General features: G+C 34.1%; 1 protein-coding gene across 13 annotated transcripts in view; it reads left to right on the top strand.

The window, feature by feature from the left end:
• Nucleotides 1-17,340, top strand: part of S (EGF receptor activation regulator Star) — a 199,166-nt gene extending 181,826 nt beyond the window's left edge. For 12 of the 13 annotated variants that reach the window (XM_067767322.1, XM_067767321.1, XM_067767320.1 and 9 more), the window contains 3 exons: nucleotides 9,941-10,461; nucleotides 10,529-10,699; nucleotides 11,978-17,340. In XM_067767322.1, the coding sequence (XP_067623423.1) occupies nucleotides 9,941-10,461; nucleotides 10,529-10,699; nucleotides 11,978-12,196 (911 nt within the window). In that variant the 3' untranslated portion in view covers nucleotides 12,197-17,340. The remainder of the gene's footprint in view (nucleotides 1-9,940; nucleotides 10,462-10,528; nucleotides 10,700-11,977) is intronic. The other variant, XM_067767324.1, reaches the window with a different exon arrangement.
• The last annotated feature ends 7,808 nt before the right edge of the window (nucleotides 17,341-25,148 follow it).

Genomic DNA, 25,148 nt, shown 5'->3' with positions numbered 1-25,148 from the left:
TATCTCTATGTTTTATTTTTAAGTCAACCACATTATTTTTAAACATTTTTATTTACATCGTTGCGGGAAATGTATTTGTTTCGGAAATATGTTTTTTAGCGAGTGATCGCCACTATTTTTGCGATATTTGCCGTGTTCATCCGTTTTGACAAGCCAAATTTCATGCGCATTTGCATGTAAAATATCGGTTATCCTTCGAAGCGATTGAAACTTAATGAATGGGGGACCTGGCAATATTTTTTGATTCAAAAATTAAATTTTTGGTATAACTTTTTAATAAATGCACCATCTGCATGTTGTAATTTAAACTTCTGCTGGGATCCTCTTGTTCTCGCTCTCACTAATACACTTACATTTTAATTTTTGCCGACCACTGTTTCACGGTAAAAAAACAACAACAACAAAACGAAAAAACTATTCTAAAATACAACTATCTCGATAGTTTTGGATTATATATGGGAATTTCTTACGTACCTTTAATTAGCCACAAATAAACTCTACTCTTTTTAAAGAACAAAATATAAAAGTAGCATGACAACTTAGGTCCGGCAAAGAAAAAAACAATAGTACACTCAATTTGGGAGGTTTCCATCTTTGTTACGTCAAAAAAGAAACTTCATATTTTCATAAAAGTTTATTATCTTCTATCTAATAACAAGAGTCATAACTTTTGCTTATTAGAATTCAACAAACGTGTCTTAAGTAACACTCATAAACACACCTTTATCTTATAATTTTTTTCGTTTTCTTCACTATCTTTTACTATCGCTTAAAACTTGTTGTTATGCTTTCCACATTGATCTTGCCGCCAAATATTTACTTAAATTCAGTTACTCATATCGTATTACAAAGTCATAAAAATCCAATAATCCATTAGCAATACTTAGGCCAATGTTATAGGTGTTAAATCTAGCTGCATACAAAATTTATAATAAATTTATGGTCCCTCAAATGCTCACTTACAATGTCTCTTTAACGGCTATGAACTTACCTACATACATAAATATTTATTTGGTAAATTTAAGGTTGCTCGTTATGATAACGTTTTTTTTTTGGCTTAGACGAAATTCGAGCTGATTTGTGCTTATTGATTACTAAGTAAATTTACTCCTTTGTGTTTTAATGATGTTTCCACTATTTTATTGCAGCTATTTCGATACTAGAATTATTTTGTCGGACATTTTTTATACTCAGTTGAGCAGAGCTCACAGAGTATATTAAGTTTGATTGGATAACGGTTGGTTGTACATATATAAAGGAATCGAGATAGATATAGACTTCCATATATCAAAATAATCAGGATCGAAAAAAAATTTGATTGAGCCATGTCCGTCCGTCCGTCCGTCCGTCCGTCCGTCCGTCCGTCCGTCCGTCCGTCCGTCCGTCCGTTAACACGATAACTTGAGTAAATTTTGAGGTATCTTGATGAAATTTGGTATGTAGGTTCCTGAGCACTCATCTCAGATCGCTATTTAAAATGAACGATATCGGACTATAACCACGCCCACTTTTTCGATATCGAAAATTTCGAAAAACCGAAAAAATGCGATAATTCATTGCCAAAGGCGGTTAAAGCGATGAAACTTGGTAGATAGGTTGACGTTATGACGCAGAATAGAAAACTAGTAAGATTTTGGACAATGGGTGTGGCACCGCCCACTTTTACAAGAAGGTAATTTAAAAGTTTTGCAAGCTGTAATTTGGCAGTCGTTGAAGATATCATGATGAAATTTGGCAGGAACGTTACTACTATTACTATATATGTGCTAAATAAAAATTAGCAAAATTGGATGAAGAACACGCCCACTTTTTAAAAAAATTTTTTTTTAAATTCAAATTTTAACAAAAAAGTTAATATCTTTACTGTATATAAGTAAATTAAGTCAAAATTCAACTCCAGTAATGATATGATGCAGCAAAATCCAAAAATAAAAGAAAATTTCAAAATGGGAGTGGCTCCGCCCATTTTCATTTAGTTTGTCTAGAATACTTTTAATGCCATAAGTCGAACAAAAATTTACCAATCCTTCTCAAATTTTATAGGAGCATAGATTCTGTGACGGTAACTGTTCTCTGTGAAAATGGGCGAAATCGGTGGAAGCCACGCCCAGTTTTTATACACAGTCCACCGTCTGTCCTTCCGCTCGGCCGTTAACACAATAACTTGAGCAAAAACCGATATATCTTTACTAAACTTTGCCCACGTACTTATCTGAACTCACTTTATCTTGGTATAAAAAATGGCCGACATCCGACCATAACCACGCCCACTTTATCGATATCGAAAATTACGAAAAATGAAAAAAATGCCATAATTCTATACCAACTACGAAAAAAGGGATGAAACATGGTAACTGGATTGGTTTATTGACGCAAAATATAACTTTGGAAAAAACTTTGTAAAATGGGTGTGACACCTACCATATTAAGTAGAAGAAAATGAAAAAGTTCTACAAGGCGAAATCAACAGCCCTTGGAATCTTGGCAGGAATACTGTTAGTGGTATTGCATATATAAATAAATTAGCAGTACCCGACAGATGATTTTCTGGATCACCTGGTCCACATTTTGGTCGATATCGCGAGAACGCCTTCACATATACATCTAAGGGCCACTCGCTTTTAAAACCCTCATTAATACTTTTAATTTGATATCCATATCGTACAAACACATTCTAGAATCACCCTGACCCACCCTAATGGCGATATCTCGAAAAGGCGTCCACCTATAGACCTAATGCCCACTCCCTCTTAAAATGCTCAGTAACACCTTTCGTTTGATACCCATATCGTACAAACGTTCTAGAGTCACCCCTGGCCCACCCTAATGGCGATATCTCGAAAAGGCGACCACCTATATACCTAATGTCCACTCCCTCTTAAAATGCTCAGTAACACCTTTCGTTTGATACCCATATCGTACAAACATTCTAGAGTCACCCCTGGCCCACCCTAATGGCGATATCTCGAAAAGGCGTCCACCTATAGACCTAATGCCCACTCCCTCTTAAAATGCTCAGTAACACCTTTCGTTTGATACCCATATCGTACAAACATTCTAGAGTCACCCCTGGCCCACCCTAATGGCGATATCTCGAAAAGGCGTCCACATATAGACCTAATGCCCACTCCCTCTTAAAATGCTCAGTAACACCTTTCGTTTGATACCCATATCGTACAAACATTGTAGAGTCACCCTTGGTCCACCTTAATGGCGATATCTCGAAAAGGCGTCCACCTATAGAACTAAGGATTACTCCCTTTTAAAATACTCATTACCACCTTTCATTTGATACCCATATCGTACAAACACATTCTAGAGTCACCCTGGCCCACCCTAATGGCGATATCTCGAAAAGGCGTCCACCTATAGACCTAATGCCCACTCCCTCTTAAAATGCTCAGTAGCACCTTTCGTTTGATACCCATATCGTACAAACATTCTAGAGTCACCCCTGGCCCACCCTAATGGCGATATCTCGAAAAGGCGTCCACCTATAGACCTAATGCCCACTCCCTCTTAAAATGCTCAGTAACACCTTTCGTTTGATATCCATATCGTACAAACATTCTAGAGTCACCCTTGGTCCACCTTTATGGCGATATCTCGAAAAGGCGTCCACCTATAGAACTAAGGATTACTCCCTTTTAAAATACTCATTACCACCTTTCATTTGATACCCATATCGTACAAAAACATTCTAGAGTCACCCCTTTCCCACCGTAATGGCGATATCTCGAAAAGGCGTCCACCTATAGACCTAATGCCCACTCCCTCTTAAAATGCTCAGTAACACCTTTCGTTTGATACCCATATCGTACAAACATTCTAGAGTCACCCCTGGCTCACCCTAATGGCGATATCTCGAAAAGGCGTCCACCTATAGACCTAATGCCCACTCCATCTTAAAATGATCAGTAACACCTTTCGTTTGATACCCATATCGTACAAACACATTCTAGAGTCACCCCTGGCCCACCCTAATTACGATACCTCGAAAAGGCGTCCACCTATAGACCTCATGCCCACTTCCTCTTAAAATGCTCAGTAGCACCTTTCGTTTGATACCCATATCGTACAAACATTCTAGAGTCACCATTGGTCCACCTTTATGGCGATATCTCGAAAAGGCGTCCACCTATAGAACTAAGGATTACTCCCTTTTAAAATACTCATTACCATCTTTCATTTGATACCCATATCATACAAACACATTCTAGAGTCACCCCTGGCCCACCCTAATGGCGACATTTCGAAAAGGCGTGCACCTATAGACCTAATGCCCACTCCCTCTTAAAATGCTCAGTAACACCTTTCATTTGATTCCCATATCGTAAAACTAGAGACACCCCTGGTGCACCTTTATGGCGATATCTCGAAACGGCGTCCACCTATGGAACTAAGGATCACTGCTTTTCAAAATATTCATTAACAGCTTTCATTTGATACCCATATCGTACAAACATATTCTAGAGTCACCCCTGGTCCACCTTTATGGCGATTTCTTGAAAAGGCGTTCACCTATAGAACTAAAGCCCATTCCCTTTTAAAATACTCATTATCACCTTTCGTTTGATACCCATATCGTACAAACACATTCTAGAGTCAGCCCTAGTCCACCTTTATGGCGATATCCCTAAATGGCGTCCATCCATAGAACTATGACCTACTCTCTCTTAAAATACTCTTTAATACCTTCCATTTGATACACATGTCATACAACCACATTCCAGGGTTACCCTAGGTTCATTTTCCTACATGGTGATTTTCCTTATTTTGTCTCCATAGCTCTCAACTGAGTATGTAATGTTCGGTTACACCCGAACTTAGCCTTCCTTACTTGTTTTTATTGCTTTTGCGTTTTTTGTAGTCTTGTGGTTTATACCGGACTCCACTTTATTTTCCTCATCAAATAGGTTATAAACTTATTTTGGGAATCAACTTCTACTGCTGAATATTTGATAATAACTACGGAGTGTTATAAAATGTATGTAAATGTAATTTGACCTGTGCAGTTGCGCCAACTCATCCAGAAATTTGGTTTTGAAGTTTCTTTCGTTTTCATTCGGATTGACTGCAGCTTATATTCCTAGCTATTCTAGAATTTCTGATTGAGCGATCACTTTACAGTATTATATAAGAAAGAGAACCAAGAAGTAAAAGCTTTTTGTTAAAGTCAGGCCGGCTCACTGAGTACTTCTCAATGGGTTATTGGAAAGAGCGTATTTCAAATCCTGCCCTACTATACTAACTTAATTATTTAACACTGTCTGAATAAACGAGATTCCGTCAAGCTTCTTTATATAGAAATGTTAACAAGTGGTATTCGTATAGTGTCAAATCCTTTTGTTATGACTGTCGGAAAGAATTCCGACCAATACTTCAATTATCGGTTTGAAATAACACTCTTCAGGGACGCTGATGGAAGGTTGGGAAAGCCACGTTTCCAATCCTTAATTTTTTGTTAGGGTATAGGGAGGTCCCCGTGGTGTGATGGCAGCGTGCCCACCTAACGAAGATCCTCGTTTCAAGTCCCGAGCAAAACAATATACAAAATTTAAACACAAACTTTTTCAATTAGAGTAGCCCTGTTTCTGCCTTGAAAAGGTCCTATCAATTTGTTGGGGAAAAGTTTAAGGACATAAATTGAATGAAAACTCGGCCTAAATCCCGTTGGAGGTATAGGAAGGCTGAAATCAGGTCAACAACTATAAGGTTAATTGACGTCTTGATCACTTCTAATGGCCACATAGTCAGTGAAGCTATAGCCGCATGAAATGGTCACAGCGTCCAATGTCAATTGGTCAATTGGTTACTAACAGCAATGTTGATGGCGATAAAGTAAACTCCTTTTTTATCAAGTGGTCATAAGGTCAATTATTTTATTTGGCACCTGCACGCATTCATTATATATCGTTGTCCAAAGGAATGATAAGAGAATTTTTTTATTTCAAAGCGCTCCTTTTCTTATATTTTGATCCCATTCTAGTGAAAAATCGGTAAAAAAAATTGGCCCGATAATGTTATTTCTGATATAAGTATTGCGGCGCTTTTCCCATATTCTGGCCTAGTCTAAGTCTAAAATCGGATTTAATACTGGTCCAGCGCAAAGTTCTTTAAAATAAAAATAACTAATTGAATAATTTTGCAATAAAATAAGATATCAGAATAAAAAATCGCGCGTGCGAAGCTATCTTTCATAATTCTGATTTCAGTAAAACGCATAACCGTACTAAAAGCTGGGCCGGTGCGGATTCCTTTTGAAATAACAAGAAAATATTAAACCAAAGGCCAGAACTTATCCTGCACAAGTTGTTTTTTTTACTGATCTTGAGTTATTGTATATGGAAAAGTCTATAAAGTCAAACGGAAATTTCCTAAATGGCCATAGAATCAAATTAATGGTCATAAAAGAAATTAATATTATAATCTTTCCAAGTGGTCATAACGTCAAATGACATTTTGGCCGTTGGCCTTATGACACTTCACCGATCATAACTTAAATTGACCTTGTGGCCGTTTAAAGCATTCATAAAGTCAATTGATGTTATGGCCGTTGACCTTATGTCACTCCTCGACTGTAGGGCGTTGTTACTTTCATTTAAATTTTATATTAACGACGAATAGCATAAACCACATTTTATTGTAAGCCGTAAAGTTTCTTCAGAAAAAAGTTTTACACAATAAATAAATGGCAAAATCCTCCTACATACATTTGTATATACATAGATCCCAAATGCTTAAAATACTAAGTTGCATTAAAAATGAAAGTAAACAAAGCTATGAAACACTAAATTATTAATGATGTCGAAAAAGGGCCTTCGTTAGAGTCCCTATTCGGCCATATGCACAGGCGCTCATACAGTTGTGCAAGTCTAACGCTCTCTACATAGTTGCAAACACCTCGCGCCTTGTAAATGGGTGTGAAATCTGCTGTAGGCACTTCGAAATTACACACCAACCAAGCTGTCTGTTCCTTTCCACAATGCTCTTCGATCACTGACACCTTCTTTTTTTCTTCTTTTAACCATTTCCGAATACATTTCCTATTACTTTCTTCTTATCCTTTCGCAATTTTAGTATCCATTCGTTTGTATTTTATTGCCACCTAAGCCCCGTTAAATGTTATCTTGCTCCTTTGCCCTTGCTAGTGCCCTCAGTGCTATTTTAGGTGGTATAATAGCTTTTCAAACGGTTACCTCAGCTGTTAGCCGGGTGGGGGCGTGCCGCTTTCACCTTCAACTTTGACAGCTTGTAATTTATTCAAACGCGCTAGTTACCTTTGTTTTTTTTAACATATTTTTCGCATTTATTATTTTTGCCAAAAGCAACAATAGTTTTAATGTTTGTCGGCATATTTTTGTTGCCATTTGGGCATAGCATGTGAAAGTCAAATAAACTACAACTATTACTAATTCTACTCTACAGCTGTTGGCATATCTAACAAAAAATAAAAAAGTTTATTTTGCACTAAGCATTTCGCAATTACTCATGCATTGTTGATATGGTTTTTCATGGTGTGGGTGTTAGTGACTTTAATAGCATTATATAATCTAATGATTTCATATCTTTATGTTGATTAGGTAATTTTTTTTTTGTATGCCAGAACACGCGACTCAGCGCTCACGCTGATTAGTTAATGAAGGTCTAATGAATTTAAAATGAGCAGAATTGGTTTTACTGAAAACAGTCTAGGCTGTAGATATTTAATTTATCGATTTCAACGTAGATAGTCACAGCAAAGGCACAAAAAAACAAAAACAAAGTAGACTGCACTTTTTACAAAACTTACCGACATGTATTTTGGTGCGCTGATGTCCATTCAGCACAAATCGACCAGATTACTATTTTATTACAACTTCAGGATTGTCCGACCTAAGTGGGCCTCAGATGCGCACTTCTTCCGGAAATTCCCCGAAAATTTTGAGGAGCTTTATCGATGTGGATGGCTGATTCGTTGCGTTCTAGAAAACAGCACCAATAAGGTAGTGGCTCAACCATCTCGAGACCGATTTGAAGAATGAGGAACTGGGGGTCGCTTGAGCCTCGCCCGCATTATGCGCAACATGAGGTTGACAATTGGGTTGGAGAAGCTATGAATTTCGCTGTCAATCCCTTGAAAGGGTGGCGTACACAACTCCTTGACCTCTTAACGTATGCCGAATCCGAACATGAGATCAGCTTTAGTATACGAATGACACACAGCAACGAGTCAGAAATAATTTCAGTTATTGAAAAAAAAAAAAAAAATAATAATAATAATATTAAAAAAACAAAGAAAAAGTATGAAATACATTTAAAATTATTTCTATGATTGAAAAATTGTATCTTTTTTTTTTTTTTTTGGAATAGTAAGTAGAAAATTTTTCACACAACCTGCCATAGCTGTGCAGATAGATCCATTTCGAAGGGTGCTAAGCGTTCACCATCAGTACGGTTTAGGCACGCTGCGCTAACCATTTAGCTATACATTTAAAATTAGTTAATATCAAAAAAAAAAAAAAAACAAAACATTGATAAAATTGAATAGTTCATTGTATAAAAATTAGGGACGGATAGTTTTTTTCGTATTCGTCTGCAATTTTTGTTTTAAGATATGTAATTTTTCTTCGTTTTCATTGTTTTCTTATGCTTTTGTTGGTTTTGTAACCTTAACTAATAAAAAAATATTATAAAAAAAGGAGAAAATTCAGAAAATATAAAATATTATAAAAACAAAAAAAAAAGTAATAAAAATAAACCAAAAAAAAGTGTTAATAAAAAAAAATAATAGTAGAAGCAAAAAAAAAAAAATAATATAAATAATAAAAAAAATATTGGAAACAACAAAAAGGTAATTAGAAAAAAGTTAAAAAAGTAACAAAAAACAAATTATAAAAAATAATACAAAAAAAAAAAAAAAAAACGAAAAATATAATAAACAATACATATAAAAAAGAGTGCAAAAGCAAAAACATTATACCAAACAAAAAGGATAAAAAAAAAAATATAAAAACCAATGAAGAAAGAGAAAAAATTAAATGAAATAAAAAAGTTGCGAAAAAATATTATGTATATGAAAAAAATATTAACGAAAAAATAGTAATAACTGCAAACCAAAAAAAAAAAAGAATATAAAACAAAAGAAATAAAATGAATGAAACGAACTAAAAAATAAAATAAAATAGATTTAATAGATTAAGGAACGTTTTCTGATGTGAACTTTAAAATTTCTCTTCCCAATAAACACAAAATTTATTCACAAAAAAGAAATAATTTTCCGACGAATGTGCACCTTTTAACTAAATAACAAATAATAATCAATACAAAAAACTAACAAAAAACAATGAAAAAGAAGAGAAAAATAATAAATAAGAAATAAAATCATAAAAACAAATAATAAAAAAAGAGTTATAAAAACAAAAAGTAATGCTGAAAAAACCAAATGATTGAAAAATAGGATAAAATAAAGAAAAAATCCAAAAATTATTAAAAAAAATAAATGAAGAATGATAAAAAATAATTAAAAATAGTAAAAAATAATAATTAAAAATATGTAGTAAAAAACAATAATAAAAATGATAATAAAAAAAAAAAAAAGAGAAACGAAAAATAAAAAATAAAATAAAAACTAAAAGAAACAAAAAAAAAAAGTAATAATAAATAAAATAAAAAACAAAAGAAACGAAAAAATAAATATAAAAAAATATAAATATTTACCAGTTACACCTAAAATCTCAAGTGGTAATAAAAGGAGATAGGGGATGTAATATTTAATAACTTTCCTTCAATAAGTGTAAACGTTTTGGCTGTTCCTATTCGTCCGAAAATTTTCATAGCAAAAAAATTAAGATTTACGAATAGCCACTTCCAAATGTACATATACTTTTTTCTCTACTTATATTTTTTGCTCTCTAAATATTTTACTAATTCTACCACTTTTTTCTCCATTTATTTACAGAAATTCGACATAAACAATTTCGATTGAATATGTCGCGTGATTACGAATTTTTCGGCGTTGCACAAGATGATCCTACACTCATAGCATTCCTGCGCGAAATCCATATGCGCAAATACCCTATGCACTTTCTTAAGAATGCGCCGCTAGACGATCCATCATCATCTTCAGCATTATCATCGACATCATCATCAACAGCGGTAACGTCACCTACATCAGCCTCCTCGGCGACGAATTTCAATTTTAGCACACATTATGAAGGTCTTACGCCTGAAATGGCGCATTATGTAGCCGATCTGGTGGGTGGTAAAGAACATGGTAGTGTTATACAATCGCTACCCGGTGCAATGGGTCATCTCATGACTGCACCGTGGTTAGCGTCAACATTAAATTGGGTCGGTCTTTTGGTAGAACCGGAACCACGCCGTTTCTTTACGTTACGTAAGCAGAATGCGCAACGACCGGGATTGCAAGTGGTGCACGCATGCATCTCACCCAGTCCGTATCCCAAAGAGGTGAGTGCTGTGAGTCAAAATTAAATACATTTTATAAGTGTTTGTTTTCTTTATTAACATTTTTATTCTTTTTTAGGTTACCATACACAACGAAGAGTCTGAGGTGCGCATCAATAGTCTGCTGGATGAAGAAACTTCGTGGTTCAATTCGCGAGTTAAATGCTTTCCATTGTATTCTTTAATGTTGGCGTGTAATCGTGTTGAATATGATCTATTAAGTTTGGGTGTTCATGGACACGAGTTGGAGGTAAACAAATATAAATGTTCAAGATTTTGGTCTGAAATCTAGAGAGTTGGTTTGGGCAAAATAGAAAGAATGTGGTAGTTATGGATTGCTGAGATTAATGTAGTTCGTGTTCTGTGAGCTTTACAGAAACTTTGACCATGACTGGGAGAAAATATTTTATAACCGAAATTTGAGGTAGCTACCGAGTCCGATTGAGCTTTTGTCCTTATCAGTTCATCCGCATTTTAAGAATATGAAGAGTATTCCCTTAATAATTAAAGTAGATACTGGACGTCAGTTACCGCCAGATTGTCTGTTGTTGTTGTTTTCGTAGTGACAGTGATAATGATTGTGAGAGTGATGGGGTAAGAGATAGGATGGGGTTACATATAATAGGAATAACATTTATAGCAAAAGAGGTAGTGATAATGATTGTGGTAGAAGCAGTGAAATTGTTGGAGATGGGAATAGTGAAATTGTTATATGTATATAGTAATGGTGATAGTGACAAGGATAAAAAATAAAAAATGAAAGGCGCCACAACCTCGGAAGAGATTTAAGGCAGAGCTTCTCTTTCAATTTGCGTCGTGCTCCTTTTAATTTTTCCTACAAATTGGCGGGTCGGGACCTACTTGTTTATGCCACCTCCGAACGGCATCTGCAAAGCAGATGAGTTTTCACTGAGAGCTTTTCATGGCAGAAATACACTCGGAGTGCTTCCCAAACACTGCCGTGGGGCGACCCCGCTTAGACAAATTTTCTTCCAATTGAAAAAACTTGTTTCTAAAATTTTGATGTTGCTTTGCCCAGGGCGTGAACCTAAGATCTTAGGTGTGGTAGGCGGAGCTTTTGACCACACCACGGCGGCCGTTTGATAACTGAAAAGGATAGGTATACAAATAATGATAGGGCTAGAGATATTGGTAGGGTTTCTGATAGTGATAGAGTTAGCGGTAGAGTTTGTGATAGTGTTAGAATTAGGTATAACCTTAAAGATAGTGACAGTGATAGAATTAGAATAGGGACAGGGATAGAAATAGGAATGGAATACGAATATGGATAGTGATAGGGTTGGAGATATTGATAGGATTAAAGATAGTGATAGGGCTATAAATAGTGATAGTTATAGGATTGGTAAAGAGATAAGGATAGTGATTATAATAGTGACAGAGAAATAGGTAGGCTAGATAGGCCTAGGTAGGCTAGAAAGGCCTTCCTCTATTAAATATTATGAAGTATTTATTTTTAATTCAAAATATTTCATTACTAATCGATTTCTTTTTCACCTCCTCCACATAGATCCTACAAACGCTACCCTTCGACCGGGTACAAATTGAGGTGATATCCATACACCTGTCAGAGGACATTGCACGAGGCTATGTAGATGCGCTAACACAGTTCCTAGCGAGTAAATCATACAAATTACAAAAGACCTTCGGACGCAACTATTTCTATCAGCGTAACAAAACGACGAGTCGAACACGAAAAAAAGATATTTTACTCTTGAAAACGCCTTAATTAAAGCAAAAGCGGTTGGTGCGGCGCTAAAAGGTGCTGTGAGAACTAAAAACAACGAATAAAAGCGGAGTGGAAAATAAATGTGTTGAAAAAGAAAGCTGCTGCCGCCGCTATGGCTAAATGCTATTTATATAATCAAACAAATCAAAACTATTACTTTAATTCTAAATAAATTAATTATTATAAAACTAAATTTTCGACTACAATAAATATGCGAAATTGCTGCGAACTTATTAAATATACACATAAAGCATATTAAAAATTCAAAAAACAAAACAAACAAAAACGCAAACAAGCAGTAAAAAGACTATACTCGAAATTGCATAAATCGAAAAATTTAAAAAAATGTAGCAAATGTCAGATGCGCTTTCGTAAAGTCACAAAAAACAGCAAATGATTGTAAAGCTAAATCGCTAGAAAAACGACCTTAAAATTGGCATAGTGCTCTATATAAATATTTAAGAGTATATCAAACGAGAAAATAAATTTGGGCAGACGCGCATTTGCCACAAAGTGCATTGAGAAGAAAAAATGTCCTTTAATTAGATACATATATGTAGGTTACTTCGTCTCAAGCTCACCAATACTGAAAATTTACTTATTTCGAATAAAACTTGTTTGTTAAACTTTCCCTTCATTATTTTGTAGAAGTGGAAACGATTGTGATTTGCTTGTCATAAAATATACAAAGTTCGAAGTTCGCAAAAATTTAAATTTGTTGTTAAGGAAGGAAATATATTCACAAATACAGATATTTTGACAAATTTTCGAAAACAATTAGAATTTTGAGATCTTAAAACCATTGTATTTTATTGATACTAAAAGTTTTCGTAAATTAAATTGAATATCTACGTGGCATTAATGTTTTCTAAAATTGAGTTGATCATTTTTAATTTTTTTTTGACTTGTATAGAATCAGGAAACCCTTTCTAAAAAAGAGCTGGAAATTTTGTAATAAAATCCAAAAGATCAAAAATGTTAAGAAACCAATTTTTACCTATTTTTGCTTACCCGAGATACCCTGCACAAAGTATCGAATGAAAGCTTTTAAAAAAATTAAATAGTAAAAACTCGTTTTTTTCTATTTTTCGCAGTTGATTTTCTTAATCGAGTGTTTTATCATCAATTTTCGAAATAAAAATATAAATGGATAGATTTGGATATATTTCGGTTTTTTGTTTTTAGAATTCTGATGTTCTTTTCAGTGCCAAAATGAGTATTTTGAAAAAAGATTAGATTTGTTGGAAAAAAATAAATAAAATTTGTTCTCAAATCTGCAGATTTTAAAACTATAATTGCTTTCGAATTCGTTTTCGCAATTATAACATGGTATTTTTTCGTATCTATAAAACTCTGTTAACACACGGTATTGCATAAATAAAACTTCATCTGTTTATTTTCAAGTTGGCATTCGAAATCAAGCTACGGAGATTAGATTTTGGTAAAATAAAATATGTTTTTAAATTCAAATTCTTTCTCGAAATTGTTAAAAATTTGTTCGTATTTATAACAATCTGCTGTACAGGTTATTGGATGAAACTTTTTAAACGTAATTCGATTTTTTTCTATTTTTCGAAGTTTACTTTCGAAATTGCGAAACTGGATATTGGTAAAAGAAAGGTAGAAGTAGGAAAGTTTATAAAAACTTACAAAAAAAATACACATTTAAATTATAACATTTAAATTATATTGCTTAGCCAAAGAAAAAAATTTCGCTAAAACCTTTTCGATGTGTGGAATTTAAAAATTCTCATTTTATTTAAATTCTTTTTCGAAGTTGTTAAAAGTTTCTTCGTGTCGATAAAAATCCTATGTACAGGGTATCTGATGAAACTTTTCAAAGTCGAAGTCGATTTGTCTAACCGAGATATGGGCTTGCAAAATTCGAACTTTGGACTTGCTAAAAGACGATTCTTTTATTACTGCATGTTGATAACCGAGATATTAACTTTGGGGTTTTCGGTTTTTAATGGAAAAAGCGCCCTTTATAATCGACACGTAATAGGCACTTGAAATAGTTACATGATTATATCGATTTTACATGTGTTTTCGATTTTTCGAAGTTAATTTTTGTTTTCGAATTCGAACTTGGTAAACATTTATCATCATATGTTATTTTCTGTTGGTGCTCGCAAAATTTTCTTTTAAAAATAATAACTTTATGCCATAGCAATTCAAAATATAATCGCATATTTTTGAAAAACACGGTTTTCCAGCGACAGAGCTTTGTTATATGATGATTAGAAAATTTAATTCAAATTCCCGCAGTTTCGAAAGAAATCGATTCCAAGCATTGGTCAATTTGAGATGGTCTGACCCCTACACATGCATACCTATTCAAGCCGAAGAGGAAAATAAATTTTTGTATTTTAAGATATTAGCGTCACTATAATGTTACATCACGAATTCACTAAATTGTTTTTAAGAAGCGCACGCTTTAATGAGCCTGGATTGCGTATCATAATTTCATTATATTATATATAAATATAAATAAAAATTAAATAATCATTATTGTTTCGGAAAACAACTCATCAATATTAAACGCATTTTTTTTGTTATGTTTACTTTATATATATACTATTATTCTATTAAGCATAGTTTTTAAGTTACAAATAAAAAAATTATAATAAAACACAAAAAAAGCCCAGCAAAATCAATCGAAAAGAAAAAACAAGGAAAAATATACAGATAATGATTAGAAATTGTCGACGTTGTATAAATATAATTACAATTAATTTATATGTATTAAATGAAATTAGTTTATATTGCACATTAAATTTAGTTTATTTTTTGTATGTATAATTAATTTAAATGAACAAATGCTTTATTGTAATTTAAATTATTGCCTAAACGAGTTAAAATGTCGATGAGCGAAGCGTAAATGAACAAAAACAAAAAAATACTAAAAAATAAATAAAAGAAGAACTTTATGTGAATGAGTCTAAATATTTGTTTATATTGAAGGGACTTGGCGCCGCATCTCAGCCCTTGCTAGTTTATATATTATACAAATAAATAATAATTAAATATACATATAAATATATATATAGTATGTAATAGTTATACGAAATTGAAATTTAAATGTTTAAATATAGCAAGTATTTAATTAAATATGTAATGCTAAATACACACTTACACGTATAAATGATAACATATAAAGAAAAATATAACTGACTGTTTAATATTAGTATATATGAAATTATTGTTAACGGAGCAGCTAAAACATACATATAAACATTAGTATACAAGCAAACATGTACCGAGTAGGCTGTGTTGGTAAGCTATGGAGAAAATAAAAAATTTACATGAAATAAAAAAATTTAATAAGAAAAAAAAAAATAAAAAAAAATATAAAAATTATATAAGAAAATTAAAAAATTATAATACAAAACATAGCATAAAAAACAATACAAAAAAATTGTATAAAAATAATTTTAAAAAGTAACTAAAAATAATAACACAAATAATAAAGTAAAAAGATAGTATAAATTAGAAATAAATTTAAAAAATAATATAAATTAGAAAATAAATAAAAAAAACTTCAAAAACTATTTAAGAATGTGGAAGGCAGAAAAAAATTAAGAATTACAAATAAATAAAAAGGAGTAAACAAATAAAAATAAAATAAACAAAATAAATAAAAAAAAAAAAAAATGAACAAATTAATAAAAAAAAATAGAACAAAAATTCAATACAATTATTGAATAAACAATAAAAAAATAACAAGAAAATATCATGGAAAAAAATATAATAATAAAAATAAACTAATGAAAAACAAAATTATAAAAAATATGAAATAATAAAAAAAATGTGAAATAATAAAAAACAAAAAAATAATAAAAAATATGAAATAAAAAAAATAAATAAAAATAAAAAAAAAATAAATAAAAATAAAAAAAAAATAAATAAAAATATAAAATAAAAAACATTTATATAAAACAAAAAAGAAAAATAAAATAAAATAAAGTACAATAAAATTTAAAATACAAAAAATATAAAATACAAAAAAATATAAAATTAAAAAAATATAAAATAAAAAAAAAAATATAAAATAAAAAAAATATAAAATAACTAAAATAAAAAATAACAAATTAAAAGAAAAAGTAGAAAAGAAAACAAAATAAATTCATTATAATGAACAAAAAAGTTCAAAAGGTTAATCCCCGCATTTTTTAAAAAATACAAAATATTTATAAAGCTTTTTAAAATAACATTACAAATTTTCAATTATAAGAGCTGCAAAAACTTGTTCTATTTTTTAAGTTAATAAAAAAACTGGCGGTCCTGGCGACGTTGCCTACTTTACTTGCATAATTTAAAATTCTTTCAAGAAGTTTCAAGCGTTCACTTCTCCCATCAAGTTTTACACTTTTCTTTTTCTGCCGCTTCACTACTTTTTTCATTTCTCTCACCTTATGCCTCCCCCGTTCCCTCGTTTTATTCCCATCTTACCCTACTTTTGTTCAATTTTTTTGTTTTCTTTTCTTATCACTCTCAATCCCTCTCGCTCCCCTACTTTCTCCTTCTCCCACTATATATTAACGTCCCTATGCCTCCCTCCACTCCGATTTACTTTATCAAAAATTAAATAATAAAGCAGCTAAACAAAAAAAAAATAATAAACAAATAAATCAAATAAAACGCAAAAAGTAAAAAATCTGAAATAAATCGCAATAGCAATATCACACAGTCTTTCACATTTTTCCTACTTACACTACATCACAATTTATAGCCAAATACTCATCCAATAGACATAAAAATATGAAACAACTGACAGCAGTCGCTAATGCTAATTTTTTAAAACAATGCAATTTAGATGAACTAATTATAGCCTTTTTAGCGCTTAACTCAAAAACGAGCCAGTTTCTTAATTTAAATAACAATTAAATTGAAAATCTGAACAAAGTTGCACCTAAATATATGAAAGTTAATGTCCAAATTGCAATAAAAACAGCCGAACCCCAGAAAGCTCTAATTTTTCGTCAAATTCAGGGTTTATTAAACTTTTGTTGTGAAAAGATGAAAATAGTTTAAAAAAACAGCGGTAACAGTATTAAAGTAATGAGAAATGTAACGGTTTTTTGATATTTTCTGAATGTATACTTGTATGTGCTTAAAAAAATAAATACGTCAGTGAAAAAATATGTTTGACTTTCTTTTAACTCGATAAAAATATAAACATTTATCAAGAATACCTTTCATCCGAAATAGAGATTCTATCTAATTATAAGGCAATGTACAACCAATTGCAGAGATTGGTGTTTTAAGGCATAAAAGGCATGCTGGCCTACCATCTGAATGTCGTAGGCTCGAGCCACGGCAGAGGGTACATCAAATTTGTTAAAAAAAAAGAGATAACCTTGGAATACAAAAAGTTCGCCCTAATTGTTTTCCTTGGTATTGCCGTTGTCCGATTAATTTTATTAACGTACGTTCCCACTTGACAAGTTAAATCAACTGCATTTTAAGTTGCAGAAAGATTATTACGCAATGGGAACTATATGACGCCCAGAAATTTATGAACGGGGGCACACCGAAAAAAGCGGGGTCGATCTGCTGTGTTTGTCATCAATCAAATGCCCATGCTCTAAACTAAAAGTATCACGAGGAGTCAAACTCACGGCACTACGATAGTGTTTCCATAATTATATTTACGCACTTGCCTGGACATCTGACGTCGGTTTGACCGCGAACGCGAAAGCTCGCTTGGAGGTGTATGGTCCCGCATTGAACTAGGCCTTAGCTACAAGACACAACCCTCCATTCGGAACACATGAAGGGTTCAAGGGGTTGTGTAGCTCAATATATAGCTTCTCCAAACGAATCGCCAACCGCACCTTTGAGCGCGAATCCCGTTTCACCAGCAGACGAGGCTCTGGCGACCCCAAGCTCCTCATGGAACTTGGTGGTGGGGGGAGGGATGGCCTGAAGGTTTAATGTGGCCATATAAATCGTTCCCGAGATGGTCGGGCCAGCAGCTTAAAGGTGCTGTGTTACCGGAGCGTGCCGGATCTGTATCCGGCAAAGGACCATCACATCGATAACACTCCCCAAAGCCTTCGGGGAGTAACCTTATCGCTACAACAATAACAACAACAAAGCTGGGGTCTATGTGGGGCCTATCACCCCGCCTTGGACATTTACAGCATATGTGAAAATACCTCATTTGGTGCACAGCCACGCACAAAAAAAAAACCTATACAAAGAAAAGAATGCAGGTTAGAAAAAAAATTTGCGTCGTGTCTGTCTTTAATTATTGCTACAAATTGGCGGGATGGAACAAATGTACATGTTTAATACCGACTCCGAACGGCAACTGCAAGGCAGATGAATTTTCACTGAATACTTTTCATGGCAAAAAAACACTCGGAATGTTTGCCAAACTGCTGAGAGGTCACTTCTCTCTTGGAAAATAACCTGCCTATCTAGTGGAAAACTACTGCGAGCTTCTATACTTCCTGTCGGCTTGAATGAATACCGTATGACCATAGTAGACCGGCGTCATCAATTACTGGACGAATAGAGTCCATGACCTCGTACCTGCTTTGCGTTGGGTACCTCAGAACTAGAATAGAGGCTGGCACCCATTAGGAATCAAATAGGGTTGATCCATGAAAACTTGGTTTTAAATTTGGGTGATGCCGCCCGCCGGAATGTGACGGCAGCGTGTTCTCCCTACCATACCCAAAGTAATGGGTTCAAGTCCCGACCAAAGCAAAATTAAAAATTTAGAAACAAGTTTTTTCCAAATGGAAGCAGCTTTTCTTAGCGGGCTCGCCCCTCGGCAGCGGTTTAGCAAACACTCCGAGTGTATTTCTGCTATGCAAAGCTTCTCAGTGAAAATTCAGCTGCCGCTCGGAGTCGGCATAAAACATAAAACATGTAGGTGGTCCCGTCCCGCCAAATTGTAGGAAAACTCAAAAAGACGCACAACCCAAATAAGAATGAGGGGAGGATAAGAAGCCCGGCTTAAATCTCCACTGAGGTAAATCCAGTTTCTCCAGTTTTACCAGTTTCTCAATACAACCGATTTGTACCCAGTTCCACTAGACAAAACTTGAGTACATACGGATTTTTATTTAACACACACATATGTTTTTTATTATATTTTCCCATCAGAGCACTATTTTGGTAGGATATATTTAAATTTTTTTCAGGCATATGGTCACCGTACTCATATTGATAAGCAGAGACGCCAACCGGAAAACAAATTAAAGATGCTTGCAGGGTGTTTAGAATAAAAAATGGATAACAACAACAAAGGGAGGAAAATAATAAATATTAGAAAGAAATTTAGCGCAATATTTATGGCAACCTTCGAACTGATGACCGTTTAGTTAATGCTGATATGAGTTATAACGAACGCAGTCAATTATCATCCTAGATTTCCTCCATAAAGTTTTGCTCCCTGACGAAAAGCAGCTAATGAGACGCATGATAGCTGGAATACTACATCCCCAGACTCAAACGACAAGAAAGTCAACAAATTCATATTCCACTGTAAGACGTCTACGATCTACAAGCCACGAATGCTTTCAGAAATAACGATATCTCTGCCCCCAAACGTGTCACTTGCTCGGTGCCCTTTCACGTAACCGGTGTTGATTCCGCTGGCCCATTTATGGTAAAGACGCCCCCACCACGGTCTTCTCACTCAAGAGGATATGTCTCCGTATTCGTATGTTTCTCCGCAAAGGCAATTTATTTCGAACTGACACCCGAAGTCTTCGGAGCGGCGTTTTCTCGCTTAGTTGGACGAGGCGGACTGCCTCACAACGTCATGTCTGATAATGGTGCTCTACGAGCTATTAAAAGGGGGCTCACAATATTAATCAAAGAAGTAGATGTCGCTAAAAAAATATGTGGTGCATCTTGGAAATTCATACCCCGTTATGCCCCACACATGGACTGCCTATGGAAGCGGTGGTAAAAATCTTCAATATACATTCCATCATGGTAGCAGGAAAGTTTACTTTCCAAGAATTCAAAACTCTCCTCAATCGAATAGAAGCAGTGCTTAATTCTCGCCTTCTCTTTCCTATGTCGCAGGACCCAAGCGATTTATTAGCCCTGATTCCTGGATATTTCCTTCGAGGAGCGTTCGCGGTTAAGCTTATTTCAGTCACATATTGGAAGAGTGCAAATTTTTGGTGAACGAGCGTATGATTCCGGGCTGAATATAAGTGCTTATCACTATCTAGTCCATAATATAGGTGATACGCAAACAAACAAGATTTTATCTAGCGTATTGTGCTAAAGACTAAAGGCTATTGAGGAGTAACATTCTCTGTCGTATAACAAAGGTTCCGCTCTATACATTTACCATGTTACCTACCCTGATGTATGTATCGAAATCATGGACTTTTTAGGAATAATATTAGGTCATGAAAGTTCTTCGCAGGATGTGGCTTTATATTGGGTTAATGTGAAGTTGCCGTGAATTGGAATATATTTCCACGGAAACTCGTATTTGTAAGCTATGGGCCACATAGTTGGTAAAAAGGTAGATGATGACTTGGCTTCTGTTGGCATCCTAATGGTCATATGGGCGTCATTTATCGCTAAGAACATGCTTCAATAAAGCGTCAATTAATTATGATGATGATGTCCACGAAACTTAAAAGAGGGGTCTGAATTTCTCAAAATATTTCCAGTTTTTTTTATTATACCCTTGCGACTGGGAACCCAATATATATGAACTCTTCTTATTAAGAGAAATCTTTCAAAAGCTCGTTTGGTTCTCAGCACACTTCTGGATGAGGATTTGTTAAGTAAACTTAACATCATACACCACCCAGTTAAATGGCACAATTCGAGCGGTTTATTTAGTTCGTCCCGCATTATCCTGATCAGAACATTTTTTCCACAGATCTCCACCTTTCAGAAGACATTTGCCATTAGCGATTGATAAATAAGAGCCACCGGCAGGGACTGCTTTATCATTTTGTTTAATTCATTCTGCTCTTTGTTTAGTTGCTTCGAGTACGGAATAGTCTTCATGTTGCATCTCTTCAGCTTCTCCAACACTTCGGCCGCATCTATCTTATCTTGGAAATATTTGCTTGCACTTGCTGGTTCCCTCTTCCTTCTGTCTTGCAGATTTAACATTGTATGTTTTATTATTCCGAGCAGTTTGCCTTGAGCTATTGTGGTTAGGTGGTTGTTTCTATCCCTATTACACCTCTTGATAGCACAATAATTGCCTAAAATCGATCGCTATAGTTTTTAACATATGAGACCTATTCCTCCTCAAACCAGCAATAAGGATTCCACGTAACCGAGCTTGTATCAGCAAACTCCCTTTTACTTCATTCTGCTATTGTAGCATTCACTCATTAAGTTATTCGTTCAATCTCAGTGGAAGCATGCAAAACTCTAAAAGAAAAAAAAAAACCAGCCAATAGCACCATTACCAACAGTAGAAATGAAGAAAAAGTCACAAAAGAGAACCATATATTATATAAAGCGCTTAATAAATTTGCAATTAGACATGTCGCGCTCGTTTTCATCCAAAAGGATAGACAATTAGTAGCATAATAAAGACAAGCAACCAGATTGTTTAGGAAAAGATTGACTTTGGACAATACTTAACCAGGCTGAAAAATGCCGGCAATCTTGGACTTGTAAAATAAAAACACAGTTGCCCTTAGGGACAAATTGATTGTTAATGAATGGAATACTTGTGTAGGCAAATTTGAAAAATATAAAATAGGTACCCAAGTTCTCAAAGATCTAATATTTGTATGAACCCCAGAAATCCGGGAAGGCCACCCAGAAAATCGCATGACAGAAATATGAAAAATGGTTTATAAAAAAAAAGGTATGAAAAATGTTTGCATCCACTGTACCCCTTTGGTTCAACCACTTATCACTATATAACTACTTCTTGCTCTAGCAGCAACTGAATCTACCCAATCTACTGTATATCATACACTCAGAGATCCCGTTTTTTATACTCAGTTGAGCAGAGCTCACAGAGTATATTAACTTTGATTGGATAACGGTTGGTTGTACAGGTATAAAGGAATCGAGATAGATATAGACTTCCATATATCAAAATCATCAGTATCGAAAAAAAAATTCGATTGAGCCATGCCCGTCCGTCCGTCCGTCCGCTTGTCCGTTAACACGATAACTTGAGTAAATTTTGAGGTATCTTGATGAAATTTGGTATGTAGGTTCCGGGGCACTCATCTCAGATCGCTATTTAAAATGAACGATATCGGACAATAACCACGCCCACTTTTTCGATATCGAAAATTTCGAAAAATCGAAAGAGTGCGATAATTCATTACCAAATACGGATTAAGCGATGAAACTTGGTAAGTTAGTTGAACTTATGACGCAGAATAGAAAAATAGTAAAATTTTGGACAATGGGCGTGGCACCGCCCACTTTTAAAATAAGGTAATTTAGAAGTTTTGCAAGCTGTTATTTGGCAGTCGTTGAAGATATCATGATGAAATTTGGCAGGAACGTTACTCTTATTACTATATGTCTTCTTACTAAAAATTAGCAAAATCGGAGAACGACCATGCCCACTTTTTAAAATTTTTTTTTTAAATTAAAATTTTAAAAGAAAAGTTAATATCTTTACAGAATATAAGTAAATTATGCCAAACATTTAACTCCAGTAATGATATGGTGCAGCAAAATACAAAAATAAAAGAAAATTTCAAAATGGGCGTGGCTCCGCCCTTTTTCATTTAATTTGTCTAGGATACTTTTAATGCCATAAGTCGAACAAACATTTACCAATCCTTGTGAAATTTGGTAGAGGCTTAGATTCTAGGACGATAACTGTTTTCTGTGAAAAAGGGTGAAATCGGTTGAAGCCGCGCCCAGTGTTTATACACAGTCGGTCGTCTGTCCTTCCGCTCGGCCGTTAACACGATAACTTGAGCAAAAATCGATATATCTTTACTAAACTGAGTTCACGTACTTATCTGAACTCACTTTGTATTGGTGTAAAAAATGGCCGAAATCCGACTATGACTACGCCCACTTTTTGGATATCGAAAATTACGAAAAATGAAAAAAATGCTATAATTATATACCAAATACGAAAAAAGGGATGAAACATGGTAATTGTATTGGTCTATTGACGCAAAATATAACTTTAGAAAAAAACTTGGTAAAATGGGTGTGACACCTACCATATTAAGTAGAAGAAAATGAAAAAGTTCTGCAGGGCGAAATCAAAAGCCCTTGGAATTTTGGAAAGAGTACTGTTCGTGGTATTACATATATAAATAAATTAGCGGTACCCGACAGATGAAGTTCTGAATCACTCTGGTATACATTTTGGTCGATATCTCGAAAACGCCTTCACATATACAACTAAGGGCCACTCCCTTTTAAAACCCTCATTAATACCTTTAATTTGATACCCATATCGTACAAACGCATTCTAGAGTCACCCCTGGTCCACGTTTATGGCGATATCTCGAAAAGGCGTCCACATGTAGAACTAAGGCCCACTCCTTTTTAAAATACTCATTAACACCTTTCATTTGATACCCATATCGTATAAAAAAATTCTAGAGTCACCTCTGGGCCACCTTTATGGCGATATCTCGAAAAGGCATCCACCTATGGAACTAAGGCCCACTCCCTTTTAAAATACTCATTAACACCTTTCATTTGATACCCATATCGTACAAACAAATTCTAGAGTCACCCCTGGTCCACCTTTATGGCGATATCTCGAAAAGGCGTCCACCTATAGAACTAAGGCCCACGCCCTTTTAAAATACTCATTAACGCCTTTCATTTGATACCCATATTGTACAAACGCATTCTAGAGTCACCCCTGGTCCACGTTTATGGCGATATCCCGAAAAGGCGTCCACCCATAAAACTAAGGCCCACTCCCTTTTAAAACACTTATTAACACCTTTCGTTTGATACCCATATTGTACAAACGCATTCTAGAGTCAACCCTGGTCCACGTTTATAACGATATCCCGAAAAGGCGTCCACCTACAGAACTAAGGCCCACTCCCTTTTAAAATACTCATTAACACCTTTCATTTGATACCCAAATCGTACAAACAAATTCTAGAGTCAACCCTGATCCACCTTTATGGCGATATCCCTAAATGGCGTCCACCTATAGAACTATGGCCCACTCCCTCTTAAAATACTCTTTAATACCTTTCATTTGATACACATGTCATAAAAACACATTCCTGGGTTACCCTCAGTTCATTTTCCTACATGGTTATTTTCCCTTATGTTGCCACCATAGCTCTCAACTGAGTATGTAATGTTCGGTTAGACCCGAATTTAACCTTCCTTACTTGTTTTAAAACAACGTCATTTTCCACCCAATGATGACTGTAACCATCATCTTATTCTATACGTTTTTTAACAATGCAAAAGCTTTGTTTAATAGAAAGAGTCAAAGTAAGGAAAACTAAATCTCCTATACTTAGTCGATAGCATATATATAGGGTCCTGTGGAGTAGAAAGTAAAGAAAACTAAATCATTAATCTCCATTATTTTTTGTTAGAAATATAAATATAAGTTTGACCTGATTCATCTAGGATAACCTCGCGTTTTAGAAAGGTCATAATTTTAGATAATAGGATCCTTTATACCTAGTAAAGCTAGATAGTAGATATAAAGACCCCTTTGGAACAAAAAATATCAATAGGAAATATATTTTTACATTTAGATCCTTTAGAGTAGTAAATATCGATGAAAACAATAATATTACATTAATTCCCTATAAGTAGAAAAGATCGATAAAAACAATGTAGAAAATAGAAACATAGAAAACATAAATCAAACTAATAAAAATAAGAAAATTGTGATACATAAAAAGAGACTTAAACTCATAGAATAAGAGCACTTTAACTTTATAAACACAAAGAAAATATCTATTGTATGCAAAAGAAATATACAATAATAAAACAAGTAAGGAAGGTTAAGTTCGGGTGTAACCGA

Source organism: Eurosta solidaginis, chromosome 2 (genome assembly GCF_040869045.1).
Source record: "Eurosta solidaginis isolate ZX-2024a chromosome 2, ASM4086904v1, whole genome shotgun sequence".
Lineage (NCBI taxonomy): Eukaryota > Metazoa > Arthropoda > Insecta > Diptera > Tephritidae > Eurosta > Eurosta solidaginis.
This window is presented reverse-complemented; position numbering and strand designations above follow the sequence as displayed.